The sequence below is a fragment of the Cydia splendana genome, chromosome 5 (genome assembly GCF_910591565.1).
Source record: "Cydia splendana chromosome 5, ilCydSple1.2, whole genome shotgun sequence".
In the NCBI taxonomy this organism is placed as follows: domain Eukaryota; kingdom Metazoa; phylum Arthropoda; class Insecta; order Lepidoptera; family Tortricidae; genus Cydia; species Cydia splendana.
Window position 1 is genome coordinate 18,147,634 of NC_085964.1, and position 19,628 is coordinate 18,167,261.

At 39.3% G+C, this 19,628-nt stretch overlaps 1 protein-coding gene across 1 annotated transcript; it reads right to left on the reverse strand.

The window, feature by feature from the left end:
* Positions 1 to 1,865: 1,865 nt before the first annotated feature.
* Positions 1,866 to 17,304, reverse strand: LOC134790858 (integrin beta pat-3-like). Its single transcript, XM_063761838.1, has 8 exons — positions 17,119 to 17,304; positions 15,830 to 16,227; positions 14,930 to 15,434; positions 14,531 to 14,856; positions 14,089 to 14,199; positions 13,500 to 13,725; positions 12,077 to 12,470; positions 1,866 to 2,377 (listed from the first exon to the last, which is right to left on the reverse strand). The coding sequence occupies exons 1-8, from the start codon at positions 17,245 to 17,247 to the stop codon at positions 2,157 to 2,159; spliced, it is 2,310 nt and encodes a 769-aa protein (XP_063617908.1). The 5' UTR covers positions 17,248 to 17,304; the 3' UTR covers positions 1,866 to 2,156.
* Between the last annotated feature and the right edge of the window lie 2,324 nt (positions 17,305 to 19,628).

Genomic DNA, 19,628 nt, shown 5'->3' on the forward strand with positions numbered 1-19,628 from the left:
GTCGGATTCGGCAGTTTGCCCCGGAACCTCCGAAACACGACACCTTTCGGCCAGAAGTCGACGCACTCGATGGTGGTGGTGGTTCGATGGTGGTTTGGTTTTGGTTGATTATATAAGTACCTACTATGTCTACTAGGAATACATACTCTTAGATCTACCGTTTAACTATACCGGGTGTGGCCTGTAACATGAGCAAAAAATTAAACTGTAGACTGTACTCCTCATACTGACCAACATTTGTTCAGGGACTTTTAAAAATAACCTGTGGTTTGATTTTTATTACACTTTAAAGTTTATTCTAAGACGGTATTGCGAATTTTGTTATGTTTAAGGCGTGACAAGCAACGTCAATTACAATAATATGGCGTGGCGATGGCGTTCATTGAAGATAATATTTATTTTGTATGAAAAATAGGGAGTCTAAATACTTCATAATTTTTAAAAGTTGTTGAACAAAAGTGTCATCGTTTGAGGAGTACAATCTATGTTTTAATTCTTTGCTCGTGTTACAGACCACACCGTGTATAAGGCGGTCGGTAAGTTAAGGTCAGCTACGGATCGGTTGAAGACTTGGGTGCATAAAATTTCATTCATTCATTCATTCATTCATTCATTCATTCATAGATATAATTTTTTTTGCATCTTTGGGCTGTTAATAAATCCTTTGGGTGTTAGGTCATTCAGGATTTATTAAGTCTTACCTCATAATAAAATTATGAGGTATGAATGTTATAATAGAATAGAATAGAAAAACATTTATACAATAAAAATAATAAAAATACATGATATAATAAAATAATAGAATAGAATAATAGAATAGAAATACATGGGAAATAAAATAAACCTTCGTTTTATTTATTTTATTAAGTGGATTCATTTAAAAAATATATCAGATAAGTACAAAAAACCTTAATTAGAACCTAAAACTTTAAACTCTTGCGTTTTGTACACATAGGTATTTAATGTCACCTATGCGCTGGACTGACCAAATAAAATCCGCAGTGGAAAACCACGTACCGTAAAATGGGGTGAGTAGGGTCAAAACTGAAATTCAAACCTCGATAACATTTTATTTTTACATATGAAAACTGAATGGTGTATATCAGCGGTCGGCAACCAGCGGCCCGCGAACCTCTCAGTTGCGGCCCGCGAGCCTCCCTGGCTATTTTGTATGTAATATTAACAAACGACAATATCTGATAAAGTCATAAATATTAACAAAGTGCGGCCTGCGTCAACTTCGGTAACTACTATTTGGCCCTTGGCTGCTAAAAGGTTGCCGACCGCTGGTGTATAATAATAAGTGTTCCGGACTTTTGTATTTTAGTTTTTATTTTATTTTGGGTAGTTCCATTTCATAACTTTGTCGATAAAGAGGAAAACCCACCTCACCCCGTAGTGCCTCGTATTTGGGGTGAGAGGGGTTTTCATACAAAGGTGATTTTGGAAGATTGTTGAATCGATTTTTTTTATTATGCGTATTACTATAGCTCCATTTTAAATTGGAATACATTATTTTGTAGCAGTAGCCTTAAAATCCCTTCTCACCCCCTCTCAAACCTTCTCTCCCCATTCATAACCCACCTCTCCCCGCGAAACCTACTCACCCCGTTATACGGCATCTGACTGCCAGACAGTCTGCCAACAGGGAGAGATGGCGGGAGATCGTGCGAAGAGCTGTGTCCGCCTCTACTACCGATGCGGACGCCATGACCGCTCTGTCAAGAGCGATTCGACAGAGAAGAAGAACGGGTCTGACGCGATTACATTTCATTATTTTACCTTTTATCCGACGTTTCAGCCAGGTTGCACTAGAAGTGCAAATGAAACCTAACTGCAGACTGCAGGGCGCGTAGCGTAGCCAACGTGCCAATCGTTAACGCTCCGTAGCTTATCGTAGTCATGTCTCTATATCACTCTTCCATACTAGTGCGACAGTGACAGTTGCGATTCGTTCGCTACGGATGCACGTTGGCTACGCACCCTGATATTCCAATGAAACATTAATAGGAGTTGCGCTAACAAGGGTATGATGAAGTTACCCAATTTAGCCATTCACTATTTACCTTAATACTTAAGTACGAAAGACGAAGACATGATCATTTTGCCGTAGGTTTAAAAGTTTGGTCGGTTATTAAAACAAAAGGCAAACAAAACTAGCGTAACACACGCGACAGTCTGTTAAACATGGGGTTCGTGAAGTTAGCCGTAGGTTCTTTATAGATTTGGTTGATGTTAGCGGCGTCGCCGGACTCGTCCAGCAACTTGTTGAATCTCTTGTACTCTCTGGCGTCGTACATGTCCACCGCCACCTTCCAGATGATCGCGGTCAGCAGGCCGATCAGAATTATGGCGCCAATGGCGCTGCCTATGGCGACTGAAATGAAACAAAAAATAATTTTAACTTGTATGAAATATTGCCATGAAATATTTTGAGTTGAAATTTCCGTTGCATTTAGAGTTAGACCAAGATAAGTCTGCTACGATTTTGATAGCCCAGACTGTGAAAGTGTTATTTTAAACGTCAAACTTCTATGAAATTATGACGTATAAATAACATTTGCATAGTCTGTGCTGTCAAAATCGTTGCACAGTTATCTTGGTCTAACTCTAAATGCAGAGTGCAGCAGTGCTGCAAAAAAATAATTTTATCAAGACATTGATTTTAAACCTGACGACTCTGACGTCTCCTGCAGAAATGCAGTTTGCAGTAATTTTTGTTGTGCAGCATAAAGTTACTAAGCGGATGGCCATAAATTTATTCGGTTACCTAATACCAGTGTTGGGCATTCAAGAATAAAATCATTATTTGAATAAGAATTCGTAGGAATAAAATCATCTCGATTTTATTCCCGTCAAAAATATTCAAATAATTTTGGTTGGGAATAATTCGTATGAGAAAAAAATTAATGAGAATAACTTATTCTTAATCAAATAAATATAATCATGATTTGTAATTGAAATAATATTCCACGAATAAAAATGTAGTTCGGGTACCGTATAGGTACTAATTACGTATAGTTAGGTAGATGTAATAGTAGTTAGTCTCTTGTCTAATTTATACCTATTTTATGGAATAAAATCTTACAAAATGACTGTCGCATAACGCATAGTTTCAGTAACCGTATTATTTTTAATTTACTAATCAAATCATTAGGTTCAATTTAACTGGTCTAGGGGCCTAGCCAAGATGCCAATCGTTTGCGCTCCGACAACGAAGCACTTTGTCTCTATCACTCTTACATATTAGTGCGATAGAGAGACGGAGGTAGCGTTTCGTTGAAGTAGCGCAACCCATTGGCATGTTGGCTACGCACTCAAGGTGCCTAGCCAAGATGCCAATTTTTGTTTTTAATTTAATAATCAAATCATCAGGTAAATTTAACCGTTCTGGGGGCCTAGTCAACATGCCAATCGCTTGCGCTCCAACAACAAAGCGCTTTCTGTTTCTATCACTCTTACATATTAGTGCGATAGAGAGACAGAGATAGAGTTTTGTTGTCGTAGTGCAAACGATTGGCATATTGGCTACGAACCCAAGGAACCTAGCCAAGATGACAATTTTTGTTTTTAATTTAATAACCAAATCATTAGGTAAATTTAGCTGTTCTGGAGACCTAGCCAACATGCCAATCGCTTGCGCTCCAACAACGAAGCGCTTTCTGTCTCTATCACTCTTACATATTATTGCGATAGAGCGACAAAGATAGCATCTGTTGTCGTAGCGCAAATGTTTTGCATGTTGGCTACGCTCCCAATGTGCCTAGCTAAGATGCAAATTTTTTGTTTTTATTTTAATAACCATACATTAGGTATAGCTGTTCTGGGGGCCTAGCCAACATGCCAATCGCTTGCGCTCCGCCAACGAAGCGCTTTCTGTCTCTATCACTCTTACATATTAGTGCGATGACGATTGGCATATTGGCTAGGCCCCCTGAACAGCTAAATTGTACCCAAAGATTTGGTTATTAAATTAAAAACAAAAATTGACATCTTGGCTAGGCACCTTGGGTGCGTAGCCAATATGCCAATCGTTTGCGCTACAAGAACGAAACGGTATCTCTGTCCCTCTATCGCACTAATATGTAAGTGTGATAGAGACAGAAAGTGCTTCGTTGTCGGAGCACAAGCGATTGGCATCTTGGCTAGGCCCCCAGAAAAGCTAAATTTACTTAATTATTTGGTTATGAAATTAAAAACAAAAATTGTCATCTTTGCTTATCACCTTGGGTGCGTAGCCAACATGCCAATCGTTTGCGCTACGACAACGAAACGCTATCTCTGTCTCTCTATTGCACTAATATTAAAGAATGCAAATCGGTTATTTTTTGTATGGAAATAACCGCGGTTTCAGTTAAAAACCGAATATTTTCATACAAAAAATAACCGATTTGCATTCCCTAACTAATATGTAAGAGTGATAGAGACAGAAAGCGCTAAAACAGCTAAATTGTACCTTATGATTTGGTTATTAAATTAAAAACAAAAATTGGCATCTTAGCTAGGCACCCAATCGTTTGCGCTACGAGTGCTACGACAACGAAACGCTATCTGTCTCTGTATCGCACTAATATGTAAGAGTGATAGAGAGAGACTATATGCGCAACTCTAGGGAGCGTCAACGTTTGGCATGTTGGCTAAGCACCCAGATCGGATGATAGAACTAGATAGCGTATAGCGGAACTCTTCAATGTGTACCTATACCTAAACTAAAGTACCAAATATCAAATCAATCCGACTTTTAAATAGAAGGGTGAAAATCAACTTACAAAATTTAACCTATTATACTACAAAAAATAACTTAATTCTAAATAACATTTGTAATGCAACGTAAAAGAAACCACCGCGCGTAGTAATAATATGAGTCATACGCGCTACTTGCTGCGCCCGGTATCGTAGGAACCCGCCTTACCCCGCGCGCGCACAGCCCGCACGGTCGCCCGCGCCAGGCCTTTATAAGCCGCAGCGCGGCCCCGGCTCGCTCAGTTTGTCTCGCGCAGCGATCCGATCACATTGAGATGGGACGGAGTAGCTGACTTGACGAGCAAAGCATCGCGACCGCCCGGTATTGCTTCCGTAGCACGGTTCAGTGCCGGTCAGCCGCGACGTACTTTTCTAAGTGCTAGGACGTACACTTTGTACTTAGGAGTAGTTGCGCTAAGCGATACTTCCGTAATACGGTTTATCTGTTTGGCATTGCACTACGTTTCGTTTGCATGTTAAGTTAAGTAAACCGTAAGTTGTAATATTTTGTTAGTCTCTTTTGTTATGTTGTGCCTTTAAATATTTTATACGCTAATTATTATAGCTTGCCGCTTAATTGTTAAAGTTTGAATCTTTTAGCTTATACTCTGTTGCCTTGTTTTGCATATGTTTGATTTTCTAAACGCTTAGCATTATTTTAGTTTAACTTGCTTTGCAATATTATTATTCCCCTTGTAAACTTTCACTGATATACTCTTATACGCTAGCCTTGTTTAATGTTAATGTTTGCACAATAACAATTTACGCTTGTTGCTTATTGTTTAATTTTTCATTTCTTACTTTTAAAACTAGCTTGCCGTACTGTTTTGCTAAAGTTTACTGTGATTCATTCATATCATTGCTTTTAGTTTTCGTATTTTCTTAGTTTTAGCTAACGCTTGTCATACTGTTCCTATAATATTTACTGTGGTGCGATTTTCTTGACAATAAACGCCTTTAACTCTGCCGTGGTGGTTTCTATATTCGAACCTGCATTACAATCTGGCGCCCAACGTGGGGCCAAACGGTATAACTTAAGACCTAGAACTGTCGAGAAATCCATCAAGACGAAGGTCATCAAACCAGAGATGTCGACTGAATCTTCTCCGAAGGAGCCTTCCCAGCTCATGAGTTTATCGACGGAACAGTTCAGGGAACTGCTACAAGCGGTTGGTAGTAGTAAAAAGAAAACATTACTTAGCAAATGTCCTGCAAGATTCAATGGCACTCGTAGTCCTACAGCAGTAGAAGCATTTATATCAGGCGTTTCAACCTTTAAGCAAGTGGAAGATTTAGAAGATAGTGCAATCCTAGAGGGGCTGCCCTTGATATTACAAGACGATGCTGCAGTTTGGTGGCAAGGCGTTAAGCATGAAATAGATACTTGGAAGGAATTTGAAAATCGTTTACGACACGCTTACGCACCAAAGAAACCTACTTATGCAATCCTACAGGATATTATCGAGATTAAGCAAGACAAGAATACACCAACAGAGATTTTTATACAGAAGAAGCGAGCACTCATTGCACAATTACCACCACCTCGGTTTACAGAACAATTCGAGATAGATATGATTTTTGGACAATTACGTTTTGAGATCAGGGATAAAATTAACAGAGACACAGTAACTACTTTTAAAGAGTTATCTGAAAAGGCCAGACACGTCGAACGCAGTTTAAGTGAAAGAGCGGCGAAGATGGAAAAACCAGTAACCAGTCACAACACAAAATTGAAGTCACGCTGTAATTATTGTAGAATACCAGGTCACACGGCTGACGTTTGCAGGAAGTTGTTACGAAGAAACGAACAAGCTACTGAGAAACCAGAAGCGGCCCCAAAGCCTAGTCAGTCAGCGACAGCGTCAGTCACTCCTTTGGATCCTGCAAAGCCAAAATTTAAGTGTTATGGTTGTGGTGAGCCAGGCGTTGTTCGTAGTCGGTGTCCGAAGTGCAATATTGAGAAAGTCAAGTTAGAAGAAATCTGCTCAATTAACTTATCTGGACCACGTCGAAGGCCTACAGTTCCCATGAAAATTGATAATATAGAATCAATTGGCCATGTTGACACATGCGCGAAATCCAGTGTCTGTTCATACCAATTGTACCGAAGACTTTCAGACGAGGGATACAAGTTTAAACAGGAACGGAGATATATAACCCTCGCAGATGGTTTAACGAAGATGCAAGACGTCCTCACCATCACCGTGCCTATCTATGTGTATGGTAAAATTGTACCTACATTACTCGTTGTGCTACCAGGGACCAGTAATACGAAGACTTTATTAGGAGTAGACTATATAACCGACTCTCTGATGGTCCTCAATGTTCCTCAGCTTACATGCCGATTTTTAGATGAGCCCTCCAAAGTTTTCGATTTGATCCTGGAAGACATAGGAGAAACTCTTATTAGCCAAATAGTATCTGAAGTTTCGTTGCCAGAACTACTCTCTCCAAATTTGTCGACTCCAGAGAAATGTGTGACTCCAAAACAATCTACATCAATGACTGAAATGAGTCTTGAGCGTCCATATGGACCTTCCTTCAGTATTGGGTTAACCGTGTCCCCAAAGATGGCCGTTAAGCGACAGCTTGAGCCGCAGCTAGCTGATGAAGCCCCTTCTACCTCTACACAGAGCATGAGTACTAGCCAGCTACCACCTGAAGAGATTCTTAAGAGTTATGGACCTCTAATACCGATTGACCTGCGCACTCCACCGAAACGTCAATGTAACGATCTGCTTGATGGCTACTCGCCCATTATAGATGCCCTGAAGCATGATGCGATGAAAGCTTTTGAAGATGACATAGAGTTATCACCCGTTTCCAGAAATCTTTTTGGAACTCCAAGCACAGATATTGCTTCTATTGACATAGCTGAACGAGTTCTCAGCTCTGAGGAAGATAAGCAGTTGAACGAATTGATAAGTCGACACGAAGACATTTTTATTCCAAATGGAAAACCAACAACGCAGACAGAGCATGTGATCGACACTGGAAGTCATCGACCCATCTCTGTACCACCGTATCGTTTACCGCCAGCAAAAACTGAAATACTGAAAGCAGAAATCAGTAAAATGCTCGATGAAGGGATAATCAAACCATGTCAGTCACCATGGTCCGCACCTGTTGTTATGGTTCCTAAGAAGGATGGAGGAACAAGAGTTTGCGTTGATTATAGACAACTGAACGCTATTACAACACCTGACGTGTATCCCTTACCTCGCATTGATGATCTGCTGCACAATGCTAAACGAACGCCTTTCATGTCTACCATAGACCTGCGTGCTGGCTACTGGCAAATCAAAGTCAAAGACGAGGATCAATCTAAAACTAGCTTCGTCACGCCATTTGGCATGTATATGTTTCTCCGTATGCCATTCGGACTCCGTAACGCGCCAGCCACATTCCAGAGACTCATGGATGGTTTCCGCATATCTTTGAGTCATATAAAACTTTTGGTTTATCTCGACGATCTCATCATTATGTCCATATCGTTTGAGCAACATTTAAAAGATCTGCAAGATGTATTCGCTCGTTTGAGGGAGTACAACCTAACAGCGAATAGAGAGAAGTGTAACTTTTGCGTCGCAAAGATTAAGTATCTTGGCCATTACATCACAGCGGATGGACTCGAACTCGATCCAGATAAGATCAGTTCAATCTTGAAGATGCCCGCGCCTTCTAATCTTAAACACTTATTGTCATTTATACAAACGTGCTCATGGTACCGAAGATTCGTGCCAAACTTCGCTACAGTTGCTGAGCCTCTCACACGCTTGACAAAGAAGAACACAGAGTGGACTTGGAAAAGCGAGCAGCAGACTGCGTTTGAGACTTTACGAAAACTCCTCGTTTCAGCTCCCGTTTTGGCACAGGCTGATGATTCTAAGCCTTACATAATTAAATCAGATGCTAGTAGCTATGCCATCGGTGCAGTTTTAGTGCAGGGGGAGGGGGATCAAGAACATCCCGTTGAATATGCCAGTCGGTTGTTAAATCAGGCAGAGCGCAACTACTCGACTACTGAACGAGAAGCTTTGAGCGTCGTGTGGGCAGTTAATAAATTTCGAGGCTACATAGAAGGTTCACCGATTACGATCATGACTGATCACCAAGCTTTAAGATGGCTTATGACGTTAAAGTCTCCAACAGGTAGATTAGCCAGATGGGCTCAACAATTGCAGCCATTCGACTTGACCATAAAATATATACCCGGTCGAACAAATGTCGTTGCCGATATGTTGTCACGCCCTAACTGTGATTTGGACAACAAGGAAAGTTGTGGAATCTGTAGCGTTGTAGTGGATACACCTACAAAGAGTCCAAAAGAAATAAGAGAGAAACAGTTGAAAGATGAAAACATAAAGAAGATTATCACAGCTTTAGAAGGAAGCTCAGTAGAAGATGCAAGATACTGGAGTCATAAAGGATATATCATGAACAACGGCATATTGTACAGATATAACCCTGACAGTGATGCTGAAAACAGTCAGCTTGTTGTTCCAGTAGACGAGCAAAAAGATGTTATCTCTGTTTACCATGACGAGCCTACCGCAGGACACTACGGCGCAGAGAAAACCTTTAATCGTATCAGTATGCGATACTTTTGGAAAGGCATGAGAAAGGACATCGAGAATTACGTCCGAAATTGTATACCATGCCAAAGATACAAGCCTTCCAACATGAAGCCAGCTGGATTACTCCAAACGACAGCAATGAATAAGAGGTTTGAAGTCATTGCTTTTGATTTATTTGGCCCTCTACCGACATCATCAGATGGAAAGTCATGGATTCTAATCATCGAAGACTTGTGCACTCGTTGGGTCGAATTATTCGCACTGGAGAGTGCAACCGCTGAAGTTTGCGCAATGACACTTATCAACGAGATCTTCTTGCGATATGGAATGCCGAGAAGGATGATTAGTGACAATGGTACACAATTTGTCAGCGCTGTTATGCAACAAGTAACGTATGTCCTCAAGATCAAACATGCGTTTACACCCGTGTATCATCCAGAAACCAATCCCGTTGAACGTAAAAACAGAGATCTCAAGACGCAACTAGCCATACTAGTAGGTGACAATCATCGTGTCTGGTCTGAACAGCTACCAAGTATACGTTTCGCAATGAACACAGCAACAGGTTCAACCACTGGCCATTCACCTGCTTATCTGACATTTGGCCGCGAATTGAGAACCCCTGATGACAATGAGCATGATCTAAGGGAGATAATTCTGTCAGAAAATTTCATTCCGGAAATAACGCCAAAGTTATTAACCATAGCGGAAACGCTGAATAGAGTAAGAGAAGTTCAGGAAATGAAGGAGGAGAAGAGGAAAGAATACGTCGACAAGAGTAGAAGAAATTGTCCAAATTATAAGCCTGGAGATCGAGTGATGGTAGAAAGCCATGCTGTTAGTAAAACCGGTCAAGGATTTAGTGCAAAGCTCGCCCCTCGGAGAGATGGTCCATACACGATCCTTAGCAGCCATGGACCAAGTTCCTTCCATATTGCCGACCCTAGCCATCCGAACTGTAGTATTGGACTGTATCACGCCTCAGCACTGCGCCCATACCAATGCGAGAAAGATAGCCCATTGCCATCGCCTGCTATACCAATCCGCAAAAGAGGTCGTCCTCCAAAGAAGCCTGTAACCAAAGACACATCCCAACGCACTTCACGCCCGCGTGGTCGTCAACCCCGTCAACAAGATAATCTGGCTTCCTCGCCGAGACGTCTTCGGAGCCAGAGGGGGAGATTGTAATGCAACGTAAAAGAAACCACCGCGCGTAGTAATAATATGAGTCATACGCGCTACTTGCTGCGCCCGGTATCGTAGGAACCCGCCTTACCCCGCGCGCGCACAGCCCGCACGGTCGCCCGCGCCAGGCCTTTATAAGCCGCAGCGCGGCCCCGGCTCGCTCAGTTTGTCTCGCGCAGCGATCCGATCACATTGAGATGGGACGGAGTAGCTGACTTGACGAGCAAAGCATCGCGACCGCCCGGTATTGCTTCCGTAGCACGGTTCAGTGCCGGTCAGCCGCGACGTACTTTTCTAAGTGCTAGGACGTACACTTTGTACTTAGGAGTAGTTGCGCTAAGCGATACTTCCGTAATACGGTTTATCTGTTTGGCATTGCACTACGTTTCGTTTGCATGTTAAGTTAAGTAAACCGTAAGTTGTAATATTTTGTTAGTCTCTTTTGTTATGTTGTGCCTTTAAATATTTTATACGCTAATTATTATAGCTTGCCGCTTAATTGTTAAAGTTTGAATCTTTTAGCTTATACTCTGTTGCCTTGTTTTGCATATGTTTGATTTTCTAAACGCTTAGCATTATTTTAGTTTAACTTGCTTTGCAATATTATTATTCCCCTTGTAAACTTTCACTGATATACTCTTATACGCTAGCCTTGTTTAATGTTAATGTTTGCACAATAACAATTTACGCTTGTTGCTTATTGTTTAATTTTTCATTTCTTACTTTTAAAACTAGCTTGCCGTACTGTTTTGCTAAAGTTTACTGTGATTCATTCATATCATTGCTTTTAGTTTTCGTATTTTCTTAGTTTTAGCTAACGCTTGTCATACTGTTCCTATAATATTTACTGTGGTGCGATTTTCTTGACAATAAACGCCTTTAACTCTGCCGTGGTGGTTTCTATATTCGAACCTGCATTACACATTTTAATTGAATAAAACCTTAGTTAGAATAGCCTCACTTCTAGAATAATTATTCTGTTTTTTATTCCGCATTTAAAATAAAAGTCATATGATTTATTCACCTTAATTTTATTCTAAAATAACTAGTGCAAGAATTATTCTAATTCAAATTGATTTGAATAAGAATAAAATTTCTGTTTTTATTCTTATTCTTATTCAAGTTAATTTTTGCCCAACTCTGCCTAATACCTACTGAAAATTCCCTCTAAGTTTATAACGTTATACAGAATTATTATTAGGTACTCGTTGGACCATAAATATCCAAACAAGGACAATCATGACAATAATTGAAATGTCGATAGTGTTAAAATGGCGGAAAACAATATTATTAATCATTTATAAAAATAAATTACTTATCATTAATAATATCAAAGAGAATAAATAGTATAGAGGGTTATAGTCACAGTACATTTCGTAGTCACAGTAAATTTACTGCCATCTATCGACATACGATTAGCCGAGTACCTATAGGCCAAAGGTCTTGATTTCCGAGGCACGTTTTTTCTTAAGACTTTATCTATCTTATCCGGAGTTACATACTCGTATATCTTTGATAATATGCATTCGCAATATATATTTTAGATGTAAAATGATTAAAATATATCTTACTCCACATATTGGCACGATCGGGCTCCTCCAACTCCTTTTGAATGATAATGTGTAAATTTTTATCCTTTCTATAATATCTATGCTTAAAAATAATAGATTTTCCATCTTCCCGCAGTATTGTGCAGCGTTTTGCTAGATGATACTTCTGTGCATTGATTTCCGTTTTATTTACGAAAAAAACGTAGGTGTTCTTTGAATTAAATTTTTCGTCGCATGCTTCTTTCGTTGTTATGTTAGTGTACACGCACAGTACATATTTTTCTAGCTCTTTGCACCTGTTCCCGTCGCAGTCGTGGCAGTTTTCGCAGAAGGCACCGTGATAGAGGTTGCCTTTAGAATCTAGCCTGGTACAATTACATTCACCACATTGGCATACGCCGTTGCCGGAACAAACCTGAAATAGTACATTTCGATGCTAGTGCGGAAAGTATGTCATTACTTAACATTTTTAATACAGTTGCGAAAAAATAAGAAAAACATTTAAAACAATATCGAATGTTGCCTTTGCAAACTTAAAACATGCTTGCAGTAAGAAAAAACGCCTCTTCTTTGACAGGAGTTTCGGCAGCTATTCCGTTCCATTCAGACAACTTATTAAGAACGGTTTTTCAATATTCAATACTAAAAAATAAACGTGTTATAATGATGAAGAGGTAAGTAATAAAATATGAAATATGTATATTTTTCGTATTCGCACATTAACAGGAGGTTTTTATATTGATTACGATGTTTAAAGGAAACTAATACTAACACTCATCAATAAGTAGTCATAAATTGGAACAAGTATAAATTAAAAAAAAATTGGAAAAGTGAAAAGCACTAGTTCGCGAAAACCAACTTTCCGCACACTAAACAGCAACGTAAAGTAGCACTTTTTGAGCAACTGTATTAAAAAATATATGATAGTTATCGTAATACTGATAATGCCTGCGTTACACTAGGTACTCATAAAAAATTTAGTGTGACTCTGATCCTTAACAAATTAATGCAAACACAATGTAACAAACAAACCGTCAAATGATAAGGAAAATCATAGAACCAAAATAATATTCGAGTAAAAACGTAATCCGTCAAGTGGTTGCTTTCTCTCGCCCCACCTTTGTGTCCTGATTTGCAGTTTTCCATTATGTATCGAAAAACGTTTGAAATTACAATCCATTAACCTGTGTCAGTATTATGATAAGCATCCTGACCGAATATTTAGTTATCTTTTTAGATTTTTTCGAGAATGATTTTTCTGCTTTATACAGCCAAGACTAAGTAGGTACATACATCAGAATGGAACTAAACTCAGAACAATATAACTAAGTAGTGATGAGGGTCGTCTGTTTCAAAACAAAAGTGCCTAATACAAAGAAGCTGCACAAAACTGTAGCAACAAAGCCCTGTTATCAAACTTGTACCTAACCTTATTGTAACTTACTTTTTCAGAATAAGGGGCACGACAGTCATCATCCTTGAGGGGGCACTGGCACGCGTCGCCCGTGTAGTCCTTGGAACACTCGCATTTCTCCTTGATGCACTTGCCGTTGCCGGAACACATGAGCCGAAGGTCGTTTCCCTTCGTCGGGGCACCCTTGAGGCACGCCCTTTCGTCGTACTCACAGAAATCACCTGAGTAAAATTTATTGCAGGTGCATTTGCCGCAGCTGAAAGCAGAAAAATATATTATGTTGAGAGTACTTACTTTCCTAATGTTTGATGGGTATCAAAAAAAAATAGTGTAGTTAATTCGATTTTGTTCCAAATGTGATCATAAATTAGCCGTACATAACAAAAACAAAGTGTCAATGGCTCAGAAAATAATTTCACGAGAATCGGTTGAGAATTGTAATATTTGTAATGTGTAGAGGAGAACATCCGGACATACGAAAGCATTTTGCCCGAGTTAAACCGGAGACCTTCGCTGAAGCTTTGATCAATTAGTGAAATATTAGATTAAAGTTAGCAAGCTGTCTAGAGTGTTCCTCGCATTAATTGTTAAATAGTACGCCAACATATTATGAACTTACCTACATGAACCTCTATCAATACCACTACATAAGACCGTGTCCTCAGGATGTGCTTTGCATTTGTCTAAATGCTTCGTAGAACTTCCAATACAGTCGCACGTCTCCCCAAAACTGTGAAAGTTATGTACGATGAGTATCTACTTATCAATTATTGTATTATTTGATTTCTATTTTTTTTTACATGGAGGCCTCCATATCGTCGAAGATCTTTAAATTGATTATTAACTACTAACAAAATACTTTAACGGTTATAGTAAGGTACAATACATACATAAATAAAGATATGTATATAGATAAACATAGAAATATTTAAACATTGCAATACTTCCATTGAGTCACTCAACAGTCGGAAATTGGACGACAATTTCAATTAGGTATAATATTAAGTATAATTATTACGGCAAAAATTCTCGGCCTTCTCATTTAAAACAAATTTACGTACCGGTTAGGATTACATTCGCAAATCCCACACACTAAACTACCGCTACTACTGCACTTTATCGCATTCGGTATTGGCTTCTTCTCGCACCCGCATTCGCATAAAGTTTTAATAGTAATCTTTACAGTCTCGGCCAGGCCATCTGGCTTAATCGTGATTGTATTATTTTCTTTCCTTTTCAGGCAAGCATCGGCAGTGACTGTGACTTGGATCTGGGTATCACTAGCATGCGCCACTTGGCAGGTATCTTGGACAGTACAATCCGGTGTCAATATGACTCTAACATTTTCCGGTACTGAGACATCCATTTTAACGTTGCCTAGTTTTCTCTGTAAAATAAACAAAAAAATAACAAGAGAAGGTAGTAAGTAGTAACTAATTGAATTGAATATGATTACTTACCGTATAAACGTCAGCAATTGTTTTAGTTATATTGGAATTTTCTTTTAACTCAATTACTTCTGCTCCGATATCAAGTCGGTTTGCTAAAGCCTTGTATTCGGGTATAACACGGTTCTTAACGTTGAAAATAACAATAATATTTTCGCTTTTGGCAATTTTTCGTATTTGGTTAACCGTGGGATAGTCTTGTTCTAATTCTAGAGTGTAATCACCATCTTTGTTGAGATGACACTTCATGTCGTTGAGTTTAGCCGCTCCGACTATTTTTCCATCACCGGCGCTATGGTAAGTGGCATCGGTGCACAATACTATGATCTTCCTTGAATTGTCTCTCCAACCGATTTCATCTTTGCAGGCCATAACTTGCATTAGCGCATCTAGGCCAGCTTCGGGGGCCTCATAGTTAGCTCCGGTTCTAACATTTTTAATAACTTTCTCGAATCTGTCTCTCTGTGTAGTTAGATTAAGATGATGTTTGAAAGCGTAAGCGTAGTGGATGTTGGGACTGAAAAAAAAAGATTAGCGTAGGTAATTTTATATGTTTTTCATTAGGACATTAAAATAAAATAAAAGTTGTCACTTATTTGAATCATAATTACGTCACTTGGTATGTCAGTTACTTCATGAGAAGGGTATACAACTGTGCCAATGATCGGTAGGTAACTTGCAAATACAAATGTTGTAATATAGACCATGTTAGCTTTAAATCGTATACTAGAACAAGTTACTAATATCTTTAGGTGTTATGTTATGAATACTTATGTACCTAATATTTTATGTTAATTGTAAAAGTTACACTTGAATAATTGAGGTATGGTTCAACAGTTCAACAGTTAGAGGAAATATTTAATATTTTCATTTTACAATTGTAAATGATTTAGCGGTGCTATAGGTACTTACTCTGCAAAGGGCAAAGCCGGCTTCTCTATAAAAGTGCCGACTCCTAATCTCACGTTATTTGTAAATTGATTTAATCTTTTATAGATTTGTTCTCCCTGCTTTCTTAACAATTGAATAGTATTTCTCATTGTATATGAAGCGTCCATAAGATAATATACGTCTAATGGATAATCCTTTGCGGGTTTGTAATTGATCGTGAATTGTTCTGTCTGTCCAGGTCGAATTGATATTTTAAGTTCCTGAGGGGCCAGCTGAACCACCTTCGTTGGGTCTGGCGTGATACGGTCATTCCTCAAAATCTCTTTGGGTTTGTTATTTATCGGGCTTTCCACTTTTTCAATACACCAGGAGGGGTTTATCGTGTTGTTCGATTGGCATCTTGGCCCGATATGATCTGCCTGAAATTTTATAAACGGTATTAGTCAACATAATATATAAGGCGTATCACTGTAACCACACAGAAGCGCGCCACATTATGTTATGATATAATTGACCGGAGCGTAGCGAAGGTCTACGTTTCGACTGGAGCATTTTGCTTTTGTATGTCCGGATGATCTCCTCTACAGGTCGCAATTCTTAACCGAATCTCGTGAAATTTTGTGACTGGATTCTATGTCTAAATATTTTTTTTTTGTCCGTCCGGTTTTTTTATTTTTTTTAAAATGGCGGAGTCGTGATAGCTCGCGCCTAAACAAATAGTGGTATCGGTACCATACCAGTGTTTTCTTTTTGAGATATGTTTATAGATTAAATGGCCAAAAATTCAGAAAATTTATTTCGCTGGATTGAGAAGGAGTAGCTAAATTTCGTCAACCCATCTAAGAACTATTTGGCTCAGTTTGTAAACGTTCGCTTTTTCTGTTTGCACAGAGGGTCTGGGTTCGATCTCCAGTAATTGTATGGGATATTATAACTTTTTGTATTTTTTTACACATAAATTTCGTATTGTTTTTTTTTAAATTTACTATATCTAAAGCTCTTAGCACCATGTTATTTAAAGCTCTGCTCACGAGGTCTACAGCTCACAGAGCCACTAGTAATAGTAGTGCGGCTTCTTAGCCTCAACTATGGTCTCACCCGGCAGAAAGCACGAAACTTGGCATGCATATAGCTTTTAGTTTTATAAGAATAAATAGAAGTAGAAACACGCCGAGAAGTTATTGTTTCTCTTCCTCCCCTCCACTTTTATATCCCCATTTTTAGTATACATTTTCATGAAAACTGTCAAAGCTACAAGGTAATATAGAAAGACTACATACAATACCCGAGTCTTATCAAGATTTACTTACGGCAGGACACCACGCGCAGTCAACTGATTGACCTATACATTGTGCGCAAGTTTTACCATCACACTTCGCCGCTTCACAACTCACGCAGGATATTAATATCGCCAATGTTACTTTAAGTATAATAGACATGGTAAATTAATGATAATTACAGAAGCATCGGAAACATGACCGAGTCCGGGTAATTACAAACCGTTTGTGTCTCTGTTGGGAGGATAATTTATTAGATTTGTAACGGTTTATTAATATACATCGGTGACATCAGCTCAATAGGAACATTTTCCTGCACTTCTCCATATAGGTAACCATAATTTTCAGTATGGCTTCATCAACCCATTTGGTTTTATTCGATTAGGTATGCCCGAAATCCAAATCCTAGTAGGTAGTCTTAACACGAGCTTGACACTGACCTGTGGGCGCAGCACGGTTCCATTTTTATCGTCTATCACTATGCGCGTCCCTTTCGCACTTACGTACTTGTTAGAACGTGACAGGCATGGTGACAAGGGATAAAAACGCGACCGTGCTAAGCCGCCTGGCCCCAATTTCACCACGGTGACAGGTGCGACAATTGTAAAACATTACTGTTGCTGACGTCACAGGCATCCATGGGCTACGATTACCGCTTACCATCGGGGGGGCCGTATTCCTGTTTGCCACTATCATTGTATTATTAAAAAAACTTTATTATATCGAAAAATAACAGATATTTTTCTTGCTAAGTTCATTTCAATTGTCACAAGAAACACGACAATTGTCACGAAATTCCGACATATAACTCATTTCCTGTCAAGAATTACCTACAGTTCTTCTAAATCTAAAGAGAAATATCTTAAATTTCGAATCGGGCCGTAATGTCTCTGTCAAAGTCGTGGTAGCCGTATATTAGGTAGATAAAAACATCGTAAAAAACATTAGCTTGCAGTTGTGCTAGCATTTGGGGTATAACATGCCTACTAAGCATTCTGTGGTTGAGGCCTTTAAGCGCCTTATAAGTAAGAGCCACCCCACACTAGAGCCTCCCGAGCGTCGACGTCTAGTCAACTCTATGGCTGCTGCTTGACGCAACGTTGGCGCAACTGCGCAGTGAAGCCATTTTCCATAGCGTCTTTTGAGCGTCGCCGTCTATAGGCCGACCGTTTAACTCAGTCCTCGCCTGCGCGGTACGGGGGCGACGGGGCGGGACGACTAAGGCTTGCCAGGTTTCTGAGGAAAAATAACATTGTGTTATAGTAGCCCTCTAATATAGCATAAGAGATTATATAATGTTTGTGTCGTCTGCAAATGAACTAATCACTCACCTTTGTTTTACTTTGCTATAACAAAACGTGTAGTGCCTCTTGTTCTGTGCGGGCGTGGGTATATGTTTGTGTTGTCCTTTGTTCGCAGGTGTACACATCAAAATACTTGACATTGGCAAATTTGTGCCAACTTGTTTGGCCAGACCGCCATTAAAATAAAAGAAGAAGAAGAAGAAGAAGAAGACTAAGGGTGGCGGAGAAGGTGCGAGCGGCAGGCGTACGGCGCCCGCACCTTCCCCGCCACCCTTAGTCGTCCCGCCCCGTCGCCCCCGCACCGCGCAGGCGAGGACTGAGTTAAGCGGTCGGTCTATAGTCAGCTAGACGGCGACGCTCAAGACACTAGTGTGGGGTTTAGTCTGTCTACGAAGCTGAAGTCACTATTATGATGCTGCTTACGAAGCTAGAGGTCCTAGGTTCGAATCCCTGAAGGCCATTTATTTGTAACTATGTTTATCACGAATATTTGTTAGGTAATTCATTAATCATTAATCATTATAGATGTTTCCTATGTATAAAACTTTGCCTATTTAGGGGATAGGTCGATCTTTGTAAAATTGTAACCAAACATTTATTAAGGATTTATTTATTTAAAAGTACTTATGTGAAGCCCGTAGCTAAACGGGAAAAACGATATTATTAGTTTCCTCATACCAATAATAACATGTAGTTAAGGGCAAACAAGCTGTATTGTCCTGTTAATCATTTATTTTATACCTAACATAGTAAGGACCACCCTAACTCCAACGCACGTTAAGTATGTAAGTAATTTAACTACGTAAAAACACGAACCTATGTAACCTGTATAAAACAGCACCTGATGTGATTATATTAATTTCAAACTTTACTGCGCAATAAAATAGTAGAAAATACGGGCTTAATTCATTCATTCATGCTCTCTAAAAAAACTTACAAATTAAAATGCAAATATAAGAAAAGCTTAAAAAATACATGTTATAAATTACACAATTAAACCTCCCTACTAAATATTATAAATGCAAAAGTAACGGTCTTAGCCCACTGAACAGTCCGCCGGACGGTATCAGCCTGTCGGTTAGAACGTTCGGGCAGTTTATCACGGAAATCGTCATTCTATGCAGACGAAGTCGCGCGCAGAAGCTAGCTATAAATAAATATAATAATAAACAGTAAACCATAATTTTGCATGTGATACTTAAACTCGAATTACTTCAGCGTAGTTAGGTGAAAAATTAT